The sequence below is a fragment of the Amblyraja radiata genome, chromosome 8 (assembly GCF_010909765.2).
Source record: "Amblyraja radiata isolate CabotCenter1 chromosome 8, sAmbRad1.1.pri, whole genome shotgun sequence".
NCBI classification, from domain to species: domain Eukaryota; kingdom Metazoa; phylum Chordata; class Chondrichthyes; order Rajiformes; family Rajidae; genus Amblyraja; species Amblyraja radiata.
Window position 1 is genome coordinate 49770043 of NC_045963.1, and position 22185 is coordinate 49792227.

A 22185-nucleotide genomic window follows, 5' to 3' on the forward strand; every position below is an offset into this window, starting at 1 on the left:
GTTATAAAAATGCCTCCAGCAAAGGAACATAAAAATAACATAGTGAAAATTACATTACGGTAAAATAATTATCCATTAAAAATGAACAAAGTTTTGCAAGATCAATGATCATCGTTATGAAAATCACAGTTATCATTTTGATCTATTCAGTAGGGTTTAAATTGAAGTCCAGCAAATGGGGAAATTTCCAGTCCAACAAATCTTGCATATTGAAAATGAAAACTTACAGGTTAGCACAGCAAACAAAACTAAGTACTTGGACATGTTTACTAGTGATCCTTCTGCATTCATATAGGACTGTTTTGTATATAATGTTAATTCAGTCTCACTCAGCTATTTACAAATAGTGCAGTGTCAGCCGTGCAATTTATTCTTTGAGCGGTATTATGAGTAATGAAAGATATACATAATTGTCCAGTTTAATTCAACAGTATATTAATTGTAGCAGTCGAAAGCTCAATTTAAAACTTTGATTAAAAAAAACAGAAGCATAGCTGAAACTGTGAACCACATCTCATTTTTCGTTATCTTGACAAAATGATAAATCAATGAATATAAATCTAATTTTAAATGTAAAAGTAGTGCCATTTTACATATAAAAATGTTACATTTAGAATCATAAAACCTGTATTTAATTATCTAAAAAAACAGCAGCTGAAATATCATTAATAGTACTTTACAAACAGTTGTTCAATCCATAACTTTACAAAGCTTTATCCAACTGACCAGAGCAGGATTTCAGATCCGAATGCCAAAGCAACAGACGCAGGCAAACAACCAAAATTAGTAAGTAGTTGGACTACATAACCCAAGAGTGGATTGATGCAGTACTTTATTTAAGCAGTCTGTAAGAAGGAAAATAATGTGCATCCCTATCATATACATTTATGTGTAAAAATACTAAGGATGTACAGTGTACAAAAACATTTCATTGCAGTTTTTCACATCCTTGTGGGTCATATACTTCAGGAAATAAACAGTTAAGTTTTACAGACAGTAATACAGTTCACTAAGGTTCTTAGTCCCTTCTGCTTACAATCCTTAACCATATGACTAGATCTTTATGAATTTAATGATAGAACTAGCAAGGTCAAGAACTTTCACAAACCTACACTACACAGAGGCAAAATTAATGACAAGTTTAAGGATTTAAAATAAATACTTTACATTTTTTTCATGCTCATCTGTAATACACTAGATAGCAGATACAGGAAGTTCTGTTTTAGACAGTACAAATAGTAGCAGCAAAGTGTGTACATTGAGGTGTAGTATATAGACCCTGCAATTATTAATGGACCCCACCTTGTCACCTTGCCTATATACTGTAGTAGTAATGCATGGCTTCAACAAGAAGTGGTAAACCTCGCGATGCTGCAAATTCGGTGAATACATATGTTATAGTCATAAAAGCATTTAGATTCAAAATGCCACAGGAATGTGACAGTAAATGGATTAGTGTTAAAGCAAAGCTATGGAATTTTCACAATCAAACAGGAATAGCCTGTTGTCCAAAGATGGCTGCAGTACAAGAGGGCATACTCAATCTGGAAAGATTGTTACAAACTGAATTCTTGATGATCTAGACTTTGCAAAGTAAACATTTGAAAACCTGTACACTCAGCAAAGTATACACCTTCTTACCGATAGAGTTTGTAAAAAAATAGTACAAAAAATCCAAAACAGGCTAGCACTGTTAAGTTGGTCGACCACCATCATATTTAAACTTCCAGTAATAACTGTTTACTGATGATGATGCAACTTATTTGACACAAACAAACAATTACTACTAAAAATAAATACTACGTGTATATTCAATGTGTATAATTCAAAATTAACACGGGAAAAAAAACTGCTAGTCCACAAAAAGTCTATAGGCAAATATTGCAGTTTGCCAACTGAGGCTGGGAGAAACTAATCTATCTAATAAATTTGGTGAAAAGCATAAATCTGAACATTATGCCTATCTACATTCTTCAGCCACCATAAAACATGTACAGGCAGAGGTGCAAAGTATCCATCCATCAATGTTGTAAAAAAACAAAATCAGTGATTGCACTTGATATATCTAGAACAAGTCTGTTGGATTGACTACGTCAAGCTATGTTACAATGGGTTGGTACAAACATTAACAACATTGACAGGGATTGTGTCCTGGCAACTGAGAAAACCCTCACAAATTCCCACTATTAGCCAGTTATAAATGATACCAACTTCTTTTGTCAGTGATATGTCTAACAAAAACCTTGCATACTTGCCATATGTCACAAACAAATGCTTGTTATGAACAACAGAAATTAATACAACATAAGGTACATAAATAGCATCAAATGCTTGAATTTAATTTTTCCATAATTGTGAACTTTTGCCTAACGTCTTCTTCAGCCCCATTAAAACTGTTCCATTTGGAGTCTGAAATGCATTAATACTGCATCATGTACAATACATCCTATTAGGACTTCATTTGTTTAAAAATACTCTTTGCAGGACAATTATGTCAAAATAGTAGGAGGTAACAGCTTGAATCTTCAGACTGACATTTAGATTCATGCAGAAAACATTCAACTTGAAATGATTCCTGAAGATGCCCTGACTCTGAAATCAAGTATAGCTCAAACTCTTAAATTGTTCAGGAATGATTTCCAGTGGTACACCATGACAACAGCTGAGCAGCAGAAAAACAAATATGGTCCTATTCTCTTCCACTGGCAGAATATGAGAACTGGGGGAAATGTGGTCGCCTTTCATTGTCCATGCAGTCCATACCATCCTCATCATCTATAAAAACAATTAAAAGGCATTTACTTTAAATACGCCATGATGCTTAAATTACCTTACAAACTTCACATCCCATAGCCTTAAAAAAACGATTGAAATTAAATTATTTAGGAAAATTCTGCTCTCTTTATCCACAGGGAATAAATATTATGCGAACAAGCTTCAATTAACAAATATATTTACTAGGTTATATTATAATGATCAATACCAATTATGTTGGGTTGAGGACATACTTACTGAACTATAATACCAGAAATATAAGGAATCAAGCTTTCATTAATGAAAAGTTTTTATTATGTTTGCCAATTTACATCCAATTTGCCAAGGCAGAAAATAGAACATTGTGTGGATTATTACCGCTAATATGAAACCTGGCCCATAATTGCAATGTAGAGACATTTTTTAAGGTTCTAATAACTGTAACAAAAATAAAACAGAAGTTGATATATGCAGATTTTTAATTGAGACATTTTAAACCAACTTTCATTTTGCAACATCCGAAATTTAGCATGTTTTCATTTATATCATTCACAATATTCACAATATTCACAAATTGTAATAAGAAATCAACATGCATTAATCGAGGTAGTCTGCATTTTGCATTCAAAGAAAGCTGAGGTAATGGTAATGATAAAACCTCTCCTGTTGCAAACTCAACATTATTACTGTATTCAATGCTTGCTATCAAAAGTTTGAATGTTATCAGTGAAATTACTCTTACAAAGTTATTGTACGAGTTGCATAGTGCTCTTTAAAATGGGAGGGATTACCTGTAAATAAAGCACACGACAATATCTGAAGGTAATCTCTCTACTTGTAATGACAAATTCACATTCAGTCGAGTTTTATCTTTTTCTAAATTCCATTCACTGCAGAAGGGGGACAATATATTCTGTAACCCTTTTGAAGTCCTTGGGATTACTTCAACCTCATGCAAAGAACCGATAATTGTAATAAAAATGGACCTGCTTCTAATGTTGAATTTGAGTAATAGCGGTTATCTTGTCATCGTTGCACATATGTTTTCATTCAGCTGTTGCCTGATGCATAATTTTATTGTGCTGAGTCAGCAGGAGGTATAGTTCCTTATGGTACAGGAATAGGCTTGCAGGAAATGAAATCCAGTGTTTGGAGATGCTGCATCAATTTGAAATTTCCTTTCCTCTTTTTTTAAACTGCTTCTTCAGACATTTTTTAGGAACTAAACAATCAACATCAATACTACAACAAAATAAATTGTCTGAATATTGCCCGACCAAAAATAACAGGAGATGAACGCACAATGTAGAATCATTAGCATAACACAGATTTATCTTGCTGAGATGAGATGAAATAAATTATATCAGCAGAATTGAAGCAAAAGACTGTCCTGACAAGTAATGGTTTAAAATAAAAATGTCTCCTACAGTACATATTAGATATCGTTTCCTCCTTAGCAGTATCTCCTAAACTATCACTCCTAGGTCCTGTCTCACAATATGAAAATCCTCCTTTCCCCACTCTAGGTCCAAAACTGAGGACCAACTTAATTATTTTTTACGGTCACCATTCTCAAATGGTTCCTCCACAGATACTTCAATCACCTCTCCTCCTCATTCCCTAGGATTAGGTTAAGCATAGTCACCTACCCAGTAGGACTTTCTCCACACTGCTTTAGAAAACCCTCTAATGTATTTTATGTATTTCTCCCTATATAAGCCCCTTGCATTATAGCAATCCCAATTAATATTAGGAACGTTAAAATCCCCTACTACTTCAACCCTATTGCTTTTATATCCTATCTCTTCTGCTAAATCCTTCTGACTATTGGGGCCTAGAACACAAAGGGACCTCTCCTATCTTATCCTCAAGTTCTACTTATTTACCCTCATTGACCAATACCTCTATGATACTCTCCCTAAGTACTGCCATTGCTCTCTCCCCGATCAGCAGTGCAATGCACTCTCTTTTGCACCCTGTCCTGCCTGAACCTTCCATTCCCTAGATCATCGAGTCCTACCCTTTCATCATCCAAGTTTTTGTGATTGCAACAATATCATAATCCTATGTGCTAATCCACTCATTCGTCTTAAGTATGAGGGTCTGCATTTAATAAAAATGCAGTTAACTAATAGGCCTTCTCATGCGTCGTTTCCTGATTATTTCCTACTCTTCGACTGGACTTGCAAGTCCTTTTTCAACAAGTGAATCAGCCTCTCTTCCTGCTGCACTGTAATTCTAGGTCCCAACCCCTTGCCTCACTAGTTTAAACCCTCCTGAGAAGCACTAATAAGCCTACTCTCATGGATATTGCTCCCCCCCCCCCCCCCCATGTTTTAGCTGCAACCTGCCCTTCTTGTATAAGTCACACCATAAGTTACAGAAGAAATCTCAATAATCTAAAAACCAGAAGCCCTCCACCAGCTCATTAGCCACATCTGTGTCATCTTCTTATTTTCATGCTCACTAGCAAGTGGCACAGAGAGTAATCCTGAGAAAACAACCCTGGAGTTCCTGGTTTTCAATTTTCTACCTAAACTCCTAAATTTCCTTTACAGACCCCATTGCACTTCTTACCCATGCCATTAATACCAATGCAGACCTCGGCCCCTGTCTGCTAATGACATCCTTCCAATGTTCTGATGTATCTCACATAGATAGTCCACGACTCAGAAGCATCTGGGTAACAAGGATCTCAGCCCAGTAGGTCATGAATATTATACCAGGTCTGAGGGTCTGATATTTAAATATCCTTTTCCCCTATCTAGTCTTTATTTTACTGACTGGTGAGTGCCCGGAATGCATTGCTAGGGTGGTGGTGGTGGAGGCAGATATGATAGTGGCTTTTAAAAGACTTTTGGATAGGCACATGGATATGCAGGGAATGGAAGGATATGGATTACGTGCAGACAGATAAGGATTCTTGGCATCATATTCAACTGATATTGTGGACCGAGGGCCTGTTTCTGTGCTGTACAGTTCCATGTTTTATATTCTAAATGCAGAGTCATGAGTCACACAGTACGACAACAGGCCCTTCAGCTCAACTCGTTCGTGTGGGCAAAATGTCCTATCCAAGTTAGTCTCATTTGCCCATGCTTGACCCATATCCTTCTAAACCTTTCATATCCATGTACTTGTTCATGGAGGTTAATGGATTATGTACAGGCAAATAAGAGTTGGTCTTGGCATCATATTCAGCAGACAATGAGGGCTGTATAGGCTGCTTCTGTGCTGTACTGTTTTATATTTTATTAAAACAAAGATCTAATAACTTCCAGCTTAAAGCCTAAAGCTAAAAGAGGAATACGAGAACTACTTGGCAACCTAATACCAATATTGCCCATTGAAACGTACTGCTACACACATATAGGAACCTAGCACTACCTTACTATGGATTTCTACTTACATTTTTCAGGAGGAGTTATTGTAATAGTCTGAGCAGTGAACTCTTCATCAAAATATCTTGTATCTGTCTCAGATGAAACTTGAGGCTTGAAAGGAGGTAAAAGCTGTAAAAAAGCAAATAATATTCTTTAAAACCAGCAAATACGAATAGCAATTGACTGAGCTAAAAGCTATGATATGTAGATAGGTTTAGGTTTATTATTGCCACAGGTATAGTAAATAGTTTTGGTTTGAATGCTATTCAAACAGATCAGATATATCATACATAGATACAATCAGTTCAAACTCAAGTACAATAGATAGAACAAAGGGGAAGATACAAATACAGAATATAGTTCTCAGCATTGTCGCACATTAGTTCCAAAGACAAAGTGCAATATCCTGAATGGGATAGAGGTGAATTGAATAGCGCCCGAGCTCTATTCGGAAACCTGGTAACAGAAGGGAAGAGGCTGTTAATGAGTGGTGGTAGACGGTTTCAAGCTTCTGTACCTTCTGCCGCACGGGAGCAGGAGGAATGACCGGAGTGGGACATCTTTGCTTTTCTGAGGCAGTGTGAACGCAATATCTAGGAAGACTGGTCTGTGTGATGGACTCGGCTATATCCACAACTTTCTGTAATTTCTTGCGGTCTTGGGCAGAGCTATTCCCAAACCAAGCTGTGATTGCTTCCTATTGTGCATCTGTAGAAGTTTATGTTGCTGGAGATATGCCAAATGTCCTCATTTCCCTCAGGAAGTAGAGGCGTTGGTGTGCCTTCTTGGCTGCCACATCAACATGGTTGGTCCACGACAGATCGTTGGTAATATTAGTGCCAATGAACATGAAGCTCTCAAACATTTCCACATCCGCACCATCGATGCTAATTGGAGCATGTACTTCATCATGCTTCCTGATGTCAATAACAAGCTCCTTTGTCTCGCTGACATTGAGGAAGAAGTTGTTGTCCTGACACCATGTCACTAAGTTTTCTATCTCTTTCCTGTATTTCGCCTCATCGTTATTTGAGATTCGGACCACCACAGTGATGTCATCTGGAAACATGTAGATGGAATTAGAGCTGAGTTTGGTCAAACTGTCATGAGTGTAAAGGGAGCATAGTAGTGTTTACACAATTATACATATATGGAATGGAATGGAATGCTATTTATTGTCATTTAAACCTAGGTTTGAACGAAATTACATTTACTACAGTTTTTTACATTACAAAAAAACCCAAGACCCACACTTAACACAGTTTACATAAACATCCATCACTGTGATAACCATATAACCATATAACAATTACAGCACGGAAACAGGCCATCTCGACCCTTCTAGTCCGAGCCGAACACGTATTCTCCCCTAGTCCCATATACCTGCGCTCAGACCATAACCCTCCATTCCTTTCCCGTCCATATAACTATCCAATTTATTTTTAAATGATAAAAACGAACCTGCCTCCACCACCTTCACTGGAAGCTCATTCCACACAGCCACCACTCTCTGAGTAAAGAAGTTCCCCCTCATGTTACCCCTAAACTTCTGCCCTTAATTCTCAAGTCATGTCCCCTTGTTTGAATCTTCCCTACTCTCAGTGGGAAAAGCTTATCCACGTCAACTCTGTCTATCCCTCTCATCATTTTAAAGACCTCTATCAAGTCCCCCCTTAACCTTCTGCGCTCCAAAGAATAAAGCCCTAACTTGTTCAACCTTTCTCTGTAACTTAGTTGCTGAAACCCAGGCAACATTCTAGTAAATCTCCTCTGTACTCTCTCTATTTTGTTGACATCCTTCCTATAATTAGGCGACCAAAATTGTACACCATACTCCAGAATTGGCCTCACCAATGCCTTGTACAATTTTAACATTACATCCCAACTTCTATACTCAATCTGAGTGTGAAGAAGGGTTTCGGCCCGAAACGTCGCCTATTTCCTTCGCTCCATAGATGCTGCTGCACCCGCTGAGTTCCTCCAGCAATTTTGTGTACCTTCTATACTCAATGCTCTGATTTATAAAGGCCAGCACACCAAAAGCTTTCTTTACCACCCTATCTACATGAGATTCCACTTTCAGGGAACTGTGCACAGTTATTCCCAGATCCCTCTGTTCACCTGCATTCTTCAATTCCCTACTATTTACCATGTACGTCCTATTTTGATTTGTCCTGCCAAGATGTAGCACCTCACACTTATCAGCATTAAACTCCATCTGCCATCTTTCAGCCCACTCTTCCAACTGGCATAAATCTCTCTGTAGACTTTGAAAAACTACTTCATTATCCACAACCCCACCTATCTTAGTATCATCTGCATACTTACTAATCCAATTTACCACACCATCATCCAGATCATTGATGTACATGACAAACAACAGTGGACCCAACACAGATCCCTGTGGCACCCCACTAGTCACTGGCCTCCAACCTGACAAACAACCATCCACCATTACTCTCTGGCATCTCCCATTCAGCCACTGTTGAATCCATCTTGCTACTCCACCATTAATACCCAACAATTGAACCTTCTTAACCAACCTTCCGTGAGGAACCTTGTCAAAGGCCTTACTGAAGTCCATATATACAACATCCACTGCTTTACCCTCATCAATTTCCTGAGTAACCTCTTCAAAATATTCAAGAAGATTAGTCAAACATGACCTTCCAGGCACAAATCCATGTTGACTGTTCCTAATCAGACCCTGTTTATCCAGATGCTTATATATATTATCTCTATGTATCCTTTCCATTAATTTGCCCACCACTGACGTCAAACTAACAGGTCTATAATTGCTAGGTTTACTCTTAGACCCCTTTTTGGTGATGGAAGGCAAAGTCTTATCTCTTCCCTTTATTCTTCACCAACTGCAGCGTCGAGGCGAACTGGGGCTCCGATGTTAAAGCCCCCCGCTTGGTAGGATGGTAAGTCCTGTGGCCATTTAGCCACGTTGGGTGATGTTAGGCCCCAGCTCCGTGTCCTTTAAACCCCGCGGATCAAGCAGACCAACCAGCGGTCCAGCAGTCCAACTGCAGCGTCTAGGCGAACTGGGGATCCGATGTTAGAGCCCCCGGTGACGATGGGAAGTCCCCGTGGCCACTAACCCGCACCGGGCGATGTTAGGCCACACTCCGTGTCCTTTCAACCCCGCGATTCCAGCGGGAGAAGTTGCCGTTGCGGGAGCTCCGAAAAGCGGTCTCCCCCCAGGGACCTGGAGCTCCCGATGTTCCTGTCCACAGGGCCTGCAGCCGGAGCTTCCGAAGCTCCAAAGTCGGGTCGCAGTCACACGCCACCACAGCTCTCCCCGCTCTGAAGTCAGCCAGCTTTGCGTTGTCAGGTCCGCAGGCTCCGCGACTGAAGCCCTCAGGTTGGTCCCGGCCGGAGGCCGCTGCCGGCTCCTCGATGTTAGGCCCAACGACACCGGAGACCCGACAGGGAAAAAGTCAGGTCCCCGTACAGGGAAGAGATTAAACGGTTTCCCCCACATCCCCCCCTCCACCCCCCACATCTACACAGCTAAAAAATAATAAAAACTAAGCTCAAAACATACATTTAACAAGACAAAAATATAAAAAAGACGGACGACTGTAGTCGAGCCGCTGCCGTTAGGCGCCGCAACCAACCAGTGTATCAAAGTGTATAACAAAGTATTTCACATTAATCTCTGAATATCACTGCACTCACCAAAGAAGATTTCAAACTCCTGAATAAATGTACAAGATTAATGTGATTATGTAGATAAAATTAGAATAGCATTGGTTAGGATTTTACGAAGATTACGAAGCAGGATAATTTGACACAGTTTAAATGTAGATTCAGATAAGTTTATTGTCACATACTCCAGGGTACAATGAAATTCCTTGTTCTCATGAAGCTCAAAGCATAAGCACCATGCATTGCAATGATAAATACAACAATAAGTACAATGAGTGCAAAAATGAAAAATTGAACAAAGAATGCAGTGCAAACTGATGTATGGTTTATGGTTTATGGTTATTATTGTCACATGGACCGAGATACAGTGTAAAACTTTGTTTTGCATGCTATCCAGGGAAGTTACACAATACTTTGCCTCCCCCAGGAGATCACGAGGTTCTTGGGGTGGAGAGGGGTGATAGCGGTATAAAGGGGAGGGTAGTGTCTTGTGTTCTGTGTCTTGTGTCTACTGTTTGTGGGTAAGTGTGTCTGTTTAGTGTTCAGCCATGAGCGAATGGCGGTGCGGGCTCGACGGACCTGGTGGTCTACTCTCGCACCTACTTTCTATGTTTCTATGTTTCTATCAGGTAGTGCAAAAGAGAAAATAAACAGAGTACAGAACATAGTGGTAGAACGAGAAAGTGCAGATTTAAAAATAAATTAAATGGCTGCAACAAGGTAGTTTGAAAGATCGGGATTCATCCAAAAGTCTGATAACAATAGGGAATAAGCTGTTCTTGGATCTCTTAAAATGTGCTTTCAAGCTTTTTTATCTTTATGTCATCTTTCCTGAGGCAGTGTGAGGTATAGATGGAGTCTGCAGGGGTGGGGGAGAAAGGCTGGTTTGTGTGTTGGACTGGGCTTTCACAAGTCTGTAGTTTCATGCGGTTTAGAAACATAGAAAATAGGTGCAGGAGTAGGCCATTCGGCCCTTCGAGCCTGCACCGCCATTCAATATGATCATGGCTGATCATCCAACTCAGTATCCCGTACCTGCCTTCTCTCCATACCCCCTGATCCCTTTAGCCACAAGGGCCACATCTACCTCCCTCTTAAATATAGCCAATGAACTGGCCTCAACTACCTTCTGTGGCAAAGAGTTCCAGAGATTCACCACTCTCTGCGTGAAAAATGTTCTTCTCATCTCGGTTCTAAAGGATTTCCCCTCTATCCTTAAGCTGTGACCCCTTGTCCTGGACTTCCCTAACATCGGGAACAATCTTCCTGCATATAGCCTGTCCAATCCCTTGGGCAGAACAGCTGCTGAATGCATCCAGATTGAATGCTTTCTATAGCATATCTATAGAAATTGATGAGTCATTAGAGATATATCAAATTTCCTTAGACTTTTGAGGAAGTAGTGGGCTAGTGTACTTTTCTTAGCTGTAGCACCTATGTGGTTTGACCAAGGCAGTTAAGTGTCGGTTAGATTTGTACCTAGAAACGTGAAGCTCTCTACCATCCCCACGCCAGCACCAGACACAGACTGGGGCTTCTACTCCACCGCGCTTCTTGGATTTGATGATCAGCATTTTCGTCAAAGGTGTAGTGGTGCAAAAAAAAACTAAATTGCAATGTTAAGAGCAAGAGTACAGGGCAGCACCTCCAGAAAGGAGATATAAAAACAGTGAATGGTTCAGAAGTCTGACTGAAATAGTTGCCTGCACAAAACAAAAACAGATGGGGGTGGGGCAAAGGCTAGCAAGTGATAGGTGAATTTTTTGTCACTTACATTAGAAGATTAGTGGAGTAGTGACAAAGGCTAGAAGTGAAAAGAAGACAAAACTGTGTCAAATATGGAGAGAAGGTAGGGCTCTGGGGAGTGATGTTGAGCAGAGGGATCCAGGAGTGCAGGTACATAGCTCGTTAAAAGTGGCACCACAGGTAGAAAGGGTAGAGGGATATGGGACAGATGAACCTACGCTTGCAGGTACAAAGATCAGGGGAGGAGACAGGTTAGGTGGGAAAGGAAGAGCATCTCCATAGAGACCACTTCTTCCGCAACTCCCTGGCTCACTCATCCCTTTCCACCAAAAATAGAGCAGGTTGGATCTGAAACGTACTGCCTATAGGGATGGAAGAAACAGAATCAATCAAGGATTTCAAAAAAAGAAATGGATAGGCACACGAGAAAATAATTTGCAGGGATATGGGATATAAAAATAAATTGACAGAATTGTTCTAGTAGGACACTGCCTATAGTCAAGTGATCTCTTCCTGCATTGTAACATTTTTTTGAGTTTACTAGAATTTGATAAACACTGACGATGGAGAGAAATTGATAATGTGACAGATTTTAGACTACGGTGGTGAAGGACTAGCACATTTTCTGGACTATAGGATGTTATTCTAATAATAGTCTAAATTTACATTAGAAAAGATCATAGTATTATAATAACTTTCCCAGTGAATCCACTAATTTTAAAGAGAGCATGGGAACCATGGTCCTGTTGAGTTGTACAGAAGAGTTAGAAATAAGGGAAAGAGGGTAACTAGAGAGAGAATAGGAGTCCTCAGAAACCAAAGTGGTGACCTCTGTGTGCAGCCACAGGAGAGGGACAATGTCCTGAATGAATATTTCTCCTCTGTTTTTACAGTGGTGAAGGAATTGAACACTGGGGAACTTGGGACAGTTGATGGAGAGGTCTTGAGAATAGTCCTTATTACAGTCGAGGAGGCGCTGGACATAAGGCATATGAAGGTAGATAAATCTCTCTGACCTAGACAGATATATAGCAATACAATAGATTTTACAATAGACAATAGGTGCATTCGGCCCTTCGAGCCAGCGCCGCCATTCACTGAGATCATGCTGATCATCCACAATCAGTACCCCGTTCCTGCCTTCTCCCCATATCCCCTGACACAGCTATCTTTAAGAGCTCTTTCTGTCTCTTGAAAACATCCAGAGAATTGGCCTCCACTGCCTTCTGAGGCAGAGAATTCCACAGATTCACAACCCTCTGTGTGAAAAAGTTTTTCCTCATCTCCGTTCTAAATGGCTTACCCATTATATTTAAACTGTGGCCCCTGGTTCTGGACACCCCAACATCGGGAACATGTTTCCTGCCTCTAGCCTGTCCAAACCCTTAATAATCAATTTCAATAAGATACCCTCTCATTCTTCTAAATTCCAGAGTATACAAGCCCAGCTGCTCCATTCTATCAATATATGACAGTCCCGCCATCCCGGGAATTAACCTCGCGAACCTACGCTGCACTCCCTCAATAGCAAGAATGTCCTTCCTCAAATTTGGAGACCAAAACTGCACACAATACTCCAGGTGTGGTCTCACTAGGGCCCTGTACAACTGCAGAAGGACCTATTTGCTCCTATACTCAACTCCTCTTGTTATGAAGGCCAACACGACATTCGCTTTCTTCACTGCCTGCTGTACCTGCATGCTTACTTTGTGACTGATGAACAAGGATCCCCCAGATCTCGTTGTACCTCCCCTTTTCTCAACTTGACACTATTCAGATAATAATCTGCCTTTATGTTTTTGCCACCAAAGTGGATAACATCACATTTATCCACATTAAACTGCATCTGCCATGCATTTGCCCACTCACCCAACTTGTCCAAGTCACCCTGCATCCTCCTCACAGTTCACACTGCCACCCAGCTTTGTGTCATCTGCAAATTTGTTATTGGGCACGTTCATACCTTGACATGTGGGAGTCGTTTAAAGATCAGTTGATCATAAAGTTCAGGACCGGCATGTCTCCTACATTAATGACCAATTTGTTAAGCAATATAATGAACACTACCATTCCCAGTAATACATCACTGGTCATAGGCTTCCAATCACAAAACAATCCATTGCCGTCACTCTCCATCTCCTATTAACAATCCAATTTTGGATTAATTTGCCTTGAATCCCATGACCAACCTTTTGGACCAGCCTTCCGTGTGGGATTTTGTCAATGCCTTACCGAAGGTCATGTAAATCACATCAACTGCACTGGCCTGCACTGCATTCAGAAAGTATTCAGACCCCTTCACTTTTTCCACATTTTGTTACGTTACAGCCTTATTTAAAATGGATTAAATTCATTTTTTTTTATCATCAATCTACACGCAATACCCCAGAATGAAGAAGCGAAAACAGGTGTTTAGAAATTTTTGCAAACTAATTAATAATAAATAACTGAAATATCACATAGGTATTCAGACCCTTTGCTATCCCACTCAAAATTGAGTTTAGGTTCATCCTGTTTCCATTGATTATCCTTGAGATGTTTCTACAACTTGATTAGAGTCCACCAGTGGTAAATTGATTGGACATGATTTGGAAAGGCACACACCTGTCTATATAAGGTCCCACAGTTGACAGTACATGTCAGAGCAAAAACCAAGCCATGAAGACGAAGTCCGTAGATCTCCGAGACAGGATTGTGTCGAGACACAGATCTGGGGAAGGGTATAAAACAATTTCTGCAGCATTGCAGGTCCCTAAGAGCACAGTGGACTCCGTCATTCTGGCCTGAATGGTAAGCATCACGTCTGGAGGAAACCAGGCACCGCTCATCACCTGGCCAATACCATACTTACGGTGAAGCATGCTGAGGGGATGTTTTTCAGCGGCAGGAACTGGGAGACTAGTCAGGATCGAGGGAAAGATGAACAGAGCAAAGTACCTAGAGATCCTTGATGAAAACCTGCTCCAGAGAGTTCTGGACCTCAGACCAGGGTGGAGGTTCACCTTCTAACAGGACAACTAATCACACAGCCAAGACAACGCAGGAGTGGCTTCGTGACAAGTCTGTGAATGCGCTTGAGTGGCCCAGCCAGAGCCCGGACTTGAACCCGATTGAACATCTCTGGAGTGACCTGAAAATAGCTGTGCATTGACGCTCCCCTTCCAACCTGAGAGCTTAAGAGGATTTGCAGAGAAGACTGGTAGAAATTACCCAAGTACAGGTGTGCCAAACTTGTAGCGTCATACCCAAGAAGACTTGAGGATGTAATCGCTGCCAAAGGTGCCTCAACAAGTACTGAGTAAAGGGTCTGAATACTTATGTAAATTTGATATTTCAGTTATTTATTTTTAATTACTTTGCAAACATTTCTAAACATCGGTTTTCACTTTTTTATTATGGGGTATTGTGTGTAAATTGATGATTTAAAAAAAATGAATGTAATCCATTTTAGAATAAGGAGTTGAAATGGTTTGCACTGAGAGATTCAGCAGCCCTTGGCAGACAGAGAACAAGTGCTTGGCGAAACAGTCTACACTTGGTCTTGCCAATGTGAAGGCCACATCATGAGCATGATGGTAATGGATGAGGTTGGAAGAGGTGTACATGAACCTCTAGCTCATTTGGAAAGAAGTGTGAGAGGAGGTGAGAGGATAGGTGTTACATCACCTACGGTTGCAGGGAAAATGCCTGGGAAGGGGTGGGTTGGGTGGGAAGGGATCAAACTAAGCTGATGCAGAGAGAGTGGTGTTTACATAATGCAGTGGGGTTGGAAGGATGTGACTGGTGATGATATCACGTTGAAGGTGGTAGAAATGGCAGCGGATGATGTGTTGGATATGGAGGCTGATGGGGTGAAAGGTGAGTACCAGGAGAACTATCTTTGTTCTGTCTGGGAGGAGGGGGAATGAGAGTAGATCTATGTGACACAGAAGAAACAGGAGTGAGGGCTCCATTCACAAAAGCAGGGGAGAAGCTACGTTTACTGAAGGCTGAGTACATCCTGAGTAGAAAGCCACCAGGATGTACTAGAGTGGATAGCCTCTTCTAGCCGTGGACTTGGAGAAATTGAGAATAGGGGATGATGTTCTCTCAAGAGAGAGAATGGCAGGAGGTGTAGTCAAAGTAGCTGTAGGAAGTGGAGGGTCCACAGTAGATGGTTGGTTTGTCACCTGTGATGGAGACAGAGAGATTGAGAAAGGGTTAGAGATGTCAGAGATAATCCAAGTGAATTTGAGGGCTGGGTGGAAGTTCGGACTAAAGTTGATGAAATCAACGAGTTCTGCACAGGCCACTCAATGCAGTCATTGGTATAGCAGAAAAAGAGTTGCCGAATGTTGCCAAAGTAAGTTTTGAACAAGTAGTGTTCAACATAACCAACAAAAAGACAGGTTTAGATGGGTCCCTCGAGTGCTCACGGCAAAACTTTGACTTGAAGAAAGTGAGAGGAGTCAAAAGCGAAGTTGTTAAGGGTGACGGCATGCTTTGCCAGGTAGAGGAGGGTGTTGGTTGAGGATGTGCTGATTGGGTTTCTGTGCAAGGAAGTACCGGAGGTCTCTGAGGTCTTCCTGATAAGAACTGGAGGTTTAAAGGGACTGGACATCCATGGTAAAGATGCGGAAATGGGGTCTAAGAATTGGAAGTTGTTGAAGTGGTGAAGAGCAGTTGGGGTGTCATAGATGTAGGTCGAAGGAACTGGATAAGTGGGGAAAGATATAATTGAGCTGTTTGGAGGGGCGTGAGCAGGAAGAAACAATTGGTCTTCCAGGACAGTTTTGCTTGTAGATTTTGGGAAAGATGGAGGAGAGATCGTTGGGGACGATAATATTAGTTATGGTTTGGGAGATGGTAGCCTGGTGTTCGTTAGTGATGTCATGGTCAAGGGGTAGGTGTGAGGAGGTGTCCTCATATCTGCTTAGATTTGCTGCCTAAACTAAGGCTAATATATTTTTGGCATTTAAAGTTTGGTTTAATGTGTATCGACTACCTGGACCAGTTGTGAACCTTCAAAGAATTTCAGTAGTAAACCCTACAATCAAAATCTATGTTGAATTTGATTCATATTCTTCTCAATTGACAATATCCATTAAAAAAAAATTCTAAATGAAAATGCCAGCAATTAGAATCAACCTGAATTAGAGAAATACCACCCTAAAATGCAAATCAGATAATTATGAAATCACTGTGCATTTAAGTCGATTAGCATTATGTACACATTAGGAAAATGCAATTTTCTGGTATGCAGCTGAAAGGTTTCAAGTTCAACCTAATGTTACCTTTGCCAGAACCAGTGGAGTAATTCACTAAATGCAGAAGGAGGAACATAAATTAACAGTCACAATTTTTCCTGATAAACAACATTTAAAATTTTAAATTCACAAATATTACAGCTAGAGATTTTGATTCTTCCCCCAACATTGATTAGTATAACCACTATCTGTTTGACCATGAAGAACTATAATAAAAACAAACATGAATGAAGTACACAAACCTTCTTGTCATAAACATCTTGCCAGTTGACTCCACTGAAAAAACTGTGCTGCATGATGTCTTTTGCATCATCTGGACCTCCACCAAGCCTGATGGTAAAAAGAAAATTCAACAGTGCCTATGCAGCACAAATCAATTCTCCTTGACTTCGAACTACAGTGCCCTCCATAATGTTTGGGACAAAGACCCTTCATTTATTTATTTGCCTCTGTACTCCTCAATTTGAGACTTGTAATAGAACAAAATCACATGTGGTTAAAATGCACATTGTCAGATTTTAATAAAGGCCATTTTTATACATTTTGGTTTCACCATGTAGAAATTACAGCAGTGTTTATACACCGTGCCCCCCCCCCCCCCCCCCATTTAATGTTTGGGACACAACAATGTCATGTAAATGAAAGTAGTCATGTTTAGTATTTTGTTGCATATCCTTTGCATGCAATGATTGCTTGAAGTCTGTGATTCATGGACATCACCAGTTGCTGGGTGTCTTCTCTGGTGATGCTCTGTCAGGCCTGTATTGCAACAATCTTTAGCTTATGCTTGTTTTGAGGGCTAGTCCCCTTCAGTTTTCTCTTCAGCATATAAAAGGCATGTTCAATTAGGTTCTAATCAAGTGATTGACTTGGCCACTCAAAAATTAACAATTTTTTAGCTTTGAAAAACTCATTTGTTGCTTTAGCAGTATGTTTGTGACCATTGTCTTGCTGTAGAATGAACTGCCGGCCAATGAGTTTTGAGGCATTTGTTTGAACTAGCAGATTATACACTTAACACTAACTATACACTTCAGAATTCAAATACCATCAGCAGTTGTGCAGTTGTATCATCAATGAAGATAAGTGAGCCAGTATCTTTAGCAGCCATACATCCCCAGGCCATAACACCCCCACCACCGTGTTTCACAGATGAGGTGGTATGCTTTGGATCTTGGGCAGTTCCTTCTCTCCTGCATACTTTGCTCTTGCCATCACTCTGATATAAGTTAATCTTCGTCTCAACAGTCCACAAGAACTTTTTCCAGAACTGTGGTTGCTCTTTGTACTTCTTGGCAAACTGTAACCTGGCCATCCTATTTTTGCAGCGAACCAGTGGTTTGCATCTTGCAGTGTAGCCTCTGTATTTCTGTTCATGAAGTCTTCTGAGGACAGTGGTCATTGACAAATCCACACCTGACTCCTGAAGAGTGTTTCTGATCTGTCAGACAGGTGTTTGGGGGTTTTCTTTATCATAGAGAGAATTCTTCTGTCATCAGCTGTGGAGGTCTTCCTTGGCCTGTCAGTCCCTTTGCGATTAGTAAGCTCATCGGTGCTCTCTTTCTTCTTAATGATGTTCCAAACAGTTGATTTTGGTAAGCCTAAGGTTTGGCTGATGGCTCTAACAGTTTTATTCTTGTTTCTCAGTCTCATAATGGCTTATTTGACTTTCATTGGCACAACTTTGCTCCTCATGTTGATAAACAGCAATAAAAGTTTCCAGAGGTGATGAAAAGACTGAAGGAAAGACTAGGTGCTGAGAGCTCTCTTACAACTGCATAAAGGAGGCAATTAAACACACCTGAGCAATTACAAACGCCTGTGAAGCCATGTGTCCCAAACATTATGGTGCCCTGAAGTGGGGAGACTATGTATAAACACAGCTGTAATTTCTACATGGTGAAACCAAAATGTATAAAATGGCTTTTAATAAAATCTGACAATGTGCACTTTAACCACATGTGATTTTTTTCTATTACAAATCTCAAATTGTGAAGTACAGAGGCAAATAAATAAATGACGTGTCTTTGTCCCAAACATTATGGAGGGCACTGTAGCTCTATTGTAAGAAATTAAGTATTTGTTGTCACAATAACAATTCCAGGGATGAGTGGGTCAGCATATGATGTGCGTTTGACAGCACTGGGCCTGTGCTCGCTGGAGTTTAGAAGTTTGAGGGGGGACCTCATTGAAACTTACAGAATAATGAACGGCATAGAGTGGATGTGGAAAGGATGTTTCCACTGGTGGGAGAGTCTCGGACCAGAGGTCATAGCCTCAAAATTAAAGGGCGCTCTTTTAGAAAGGAGGTGAGGAGGAACTTCTTTAGTCAGAGGGTAGTTAAAGGACATTCTTTTAGGAAGGAGATGAGGAGAAACTTCTTTATTCAGAGGGTGGTGAATCTGTGGAATTCTTTGCCACAGAAGGTTGCGGAGGCCAAGTCAGTAGATATTTTAAGGCAGAGATAGATTCTTGATTAGTATTTAATTGTCAGAGATTATGGGGAGAAGGCAAGCGAATGGGGTTAGGAGGAAAAGATAGATCAGCCATGATTGAATGGCGGAGTAGACTTGACGGGCCGAATGGCTTAATTCTACTCCTATTCCTTATGTCTTTATGACCTTAATCTGGGGAACTCATTGCCACAGAGGGCTGTGGAGGCCAAGTCAGTGGATATTTTTAAGGCAGAGATACACAAATTCTTGATTAGAACGGGTGTCAAGGGTTATGGGGAGGGCAGGAAAATGTGATTAGGAGGCAGAGATCAGCCATGATTGATTGGCGGAGTAAACAAGATGGGCCAAATGGCCTAATTCTACTTGTGTGAACTTGTGTATGTGAATATAACTGGAATCTATTGAATATAAATAATTCATATTACCTAACAAGACTAAAATTTCAAACTGAACTACAATTTTGTACAAATATCATTTGTCCACTACACTGCAGGGCTGCTAATGGAGAGTGAACAATGTCTCACATGTTTTCTATGAATTGCCTCCATGGCCTGCACAATGTTGAGAATAAAGAGAAAATAGCTATTCTCCAACTCCAACTCATCACCAGAAGTTCCTCTTCCTTGTTAAATTCCTAAACTGTCTTGTACAGACCTCACCCGAAATAGTACAGAGTGATTATCAGATTGGGATGGACGGAAAGAGGCGAAAGCTTATTACAAGAGTGACAATTTTACGTATGGTTCTTTTACAACGATCGTAATTGTTCCAAGCCTAGCAGGTATGCATTCTATTTTTTATGTTAATTGTCAGGCTCAGAAACAGTAAATATAGCAATAAATCACTACAAGGGCAAAATATGAGGATACATGGGGCAAGATTTTTTAAACAGAAGTGGTATGTTCCTGGAATGCACTGGTGGTGTAAGCAAATACATAGCGGTGTTTAAGAGTCTCTTAAATAGGCACATGAATATGCAGGGAATGGAGGGATATTGTCAGGTGCAAAGTAATTAGTTTAATTTGGCATCATGTTCAGCACAGATATTATATGTCTAATGACCTGTTCCTAAGATGTACTGTTCTATGTGTAGAAAGGAACATTATTTTAAATTTTAAACTGCAGATGCTGGTTTATGCCGAAGATGAACACAAAGTGCTGGAGTAACTCAGCAGGTCAGGCGGCATCTCTGGACGAAAAGGACATTTCAGGTCAGAACTCTTCTTTAGACTGAAAGTAGAGAGAAAGGAACTGGAGGTAGAAAGAGGCCAGATTAATCAGGGTCGGCAACAGATGACCTGTTGGCTGGGGAAGAGGTGATAACGAAGGGATACAAGGATGCGAGCAGTGGAACAAGTAGGAGGACGAATGTGCGGGGGGAAGCGAGGGAATGCAGAAACCCAGGGTTGCAGATGCATAGTTTAATGAAAATACCAACACTGTTCACAAGGACGTTACTGGGTCTGGAAGGTTTGAGCTGTTGGCTTATCTTTTTTCCCTGGAGCATAGCAGTGACCTTGGAGATTTACAAAATCATTAGAGGCATAGATACGGTCTTTTCGCCAGGGTAAAGAAGTCTAATATCGGAGGGCAGAGGTTTAGGGTGAGGAGAGAATTTAAAAGCAACCTGAGGGGTGACTTCTTCCACACAAAAGGGTGGTGCATATATGGAATGAGCTTCCATAAGAATTGGTAATGATAGGTACAATTACAACATTAAATGACACTTGGAGAGGTACATGGATAAGAAAGATTTGGTGGGATATGGGCCAGGTGCAGTCAAGTGGGATCAGCTCAGTTAGGCATGGGCAGATGGGGCTGAAGGTCCTGCTTCCTTGCTCTTTCTGTGTGTAGCTCAATGACACTACAGGTCCCACCTATCTTGGAAGAGATCCCAATGATCCTCCTACAACAGTTCCTTACAGTGAGAAGTGTATTTAGATTTTCCAGAAAATTAATTGAGTGTATTTTAGACCAAATTTCAAATAAATATACCTAGCAGGAATTTGATGGTTTCAGGTCAGCCATTCACTTTACATCTCACTTGATTTTATGGTCAACAAGGTAAGTATTCAACTGTGCTATCTTCCTATTTCTGGTCTCACTTGCACATACCATCGGGAGTAATAGTACATCTATTCATTCCAATTATAATGAGAGGTGTGGGTATAGTACATAGGGGTTGGGGTAAGTCAAGGAGTTTTCAGCTCTTGGGCATTACATTTGGATGAATTAATGTTGGGTTAAACAAAAAGATAGGCCATTTAGTACTTAAAATGTTAATGTAATTATTAATCCAGATCATGAAATATATTTTGTTATTTCCATGATGTTATACATTAAAAACTGGATATTCCATTGAATATGGGCCAAATGCAGGAAAGTGGTAGTGCAGATGGGGCATCTTGGTTGGCATAGGAAAGTTGGGCCAAAGGGCCTGTATCCATGCTGTATGACTCTATGAATCCATATAGAGGACTTAATGATAAAAATGTATGGGAATGTTTAAACTATAAACTCAAATTATAATTATATTTTATGAGGAGCAATAGCAAGTGGGCGTGATTGAGTTGATATGGCTAAGGTTGTGTCATTGTATTTTAGAATTGAGAAGGAAAGAGACACAAGGTAAAAATCAAAATCTAACCAAGTTCCGGTTAGAAAACAAAATAATATTAAAAATACTTTTGCATTGAAGTTTCCACAACACATCTAATTATTAACACAAAATCAACGACACAACATCTGCAACTGTATTGTACTTAAAATCAATAGTATTTTGCATCCTTTTCTAATCTAAACTGAATGCCACAAACAAATGAATGCTTTAATTATTGTATATATTTTCTAAATTGTTGATGCAGAAATTTCAAATATGAAATGGGAGATAACTACTAAAGAAATTAAGGGCAACTGACACTCTAAAGCACAGTAAAGCATGCT

The 22185-nt window shown here is 40.3% G+C and overlaps 1 protein-coding gene across 4 annotated transcripts in view; it reads right to left on the reverse strand.

Moving 5' to 3' along the window:
- Window positions 1–783: 783 nt before the first annotated feature.
- Window positions 784–22185, reverse strand: part of akt3 (AKT serine/threonine kinase 3) — a 340627-nt gene continuing 319225 nt past the window's right edge. For 3 of the 4 annotated variants that reach the window (XM_033025852.1, XM_033025851.1, XM_033025853.1), the window contains 3 exons: window positions 17029–17116; window positions 6164–6266; window positions 784–2775 (listed from right to left, as the gene is read on the reverse strand). In XM_033025852.1, the coding sequence (XP_032881743.1) occupies window positions 2690–2775; window positions 6164–6266; window positions 17029–17116 (277 nt within the window). In that variant the 3' untranslated portion in view covers window positions 784–2689. The remainder of the gene's footprint in view (window positions 2776–6163; window positions 6267–17028; window positions 17117–22185) is intronic. The other variant, XM_033025854.1, reaches the window with a different exon arrangement.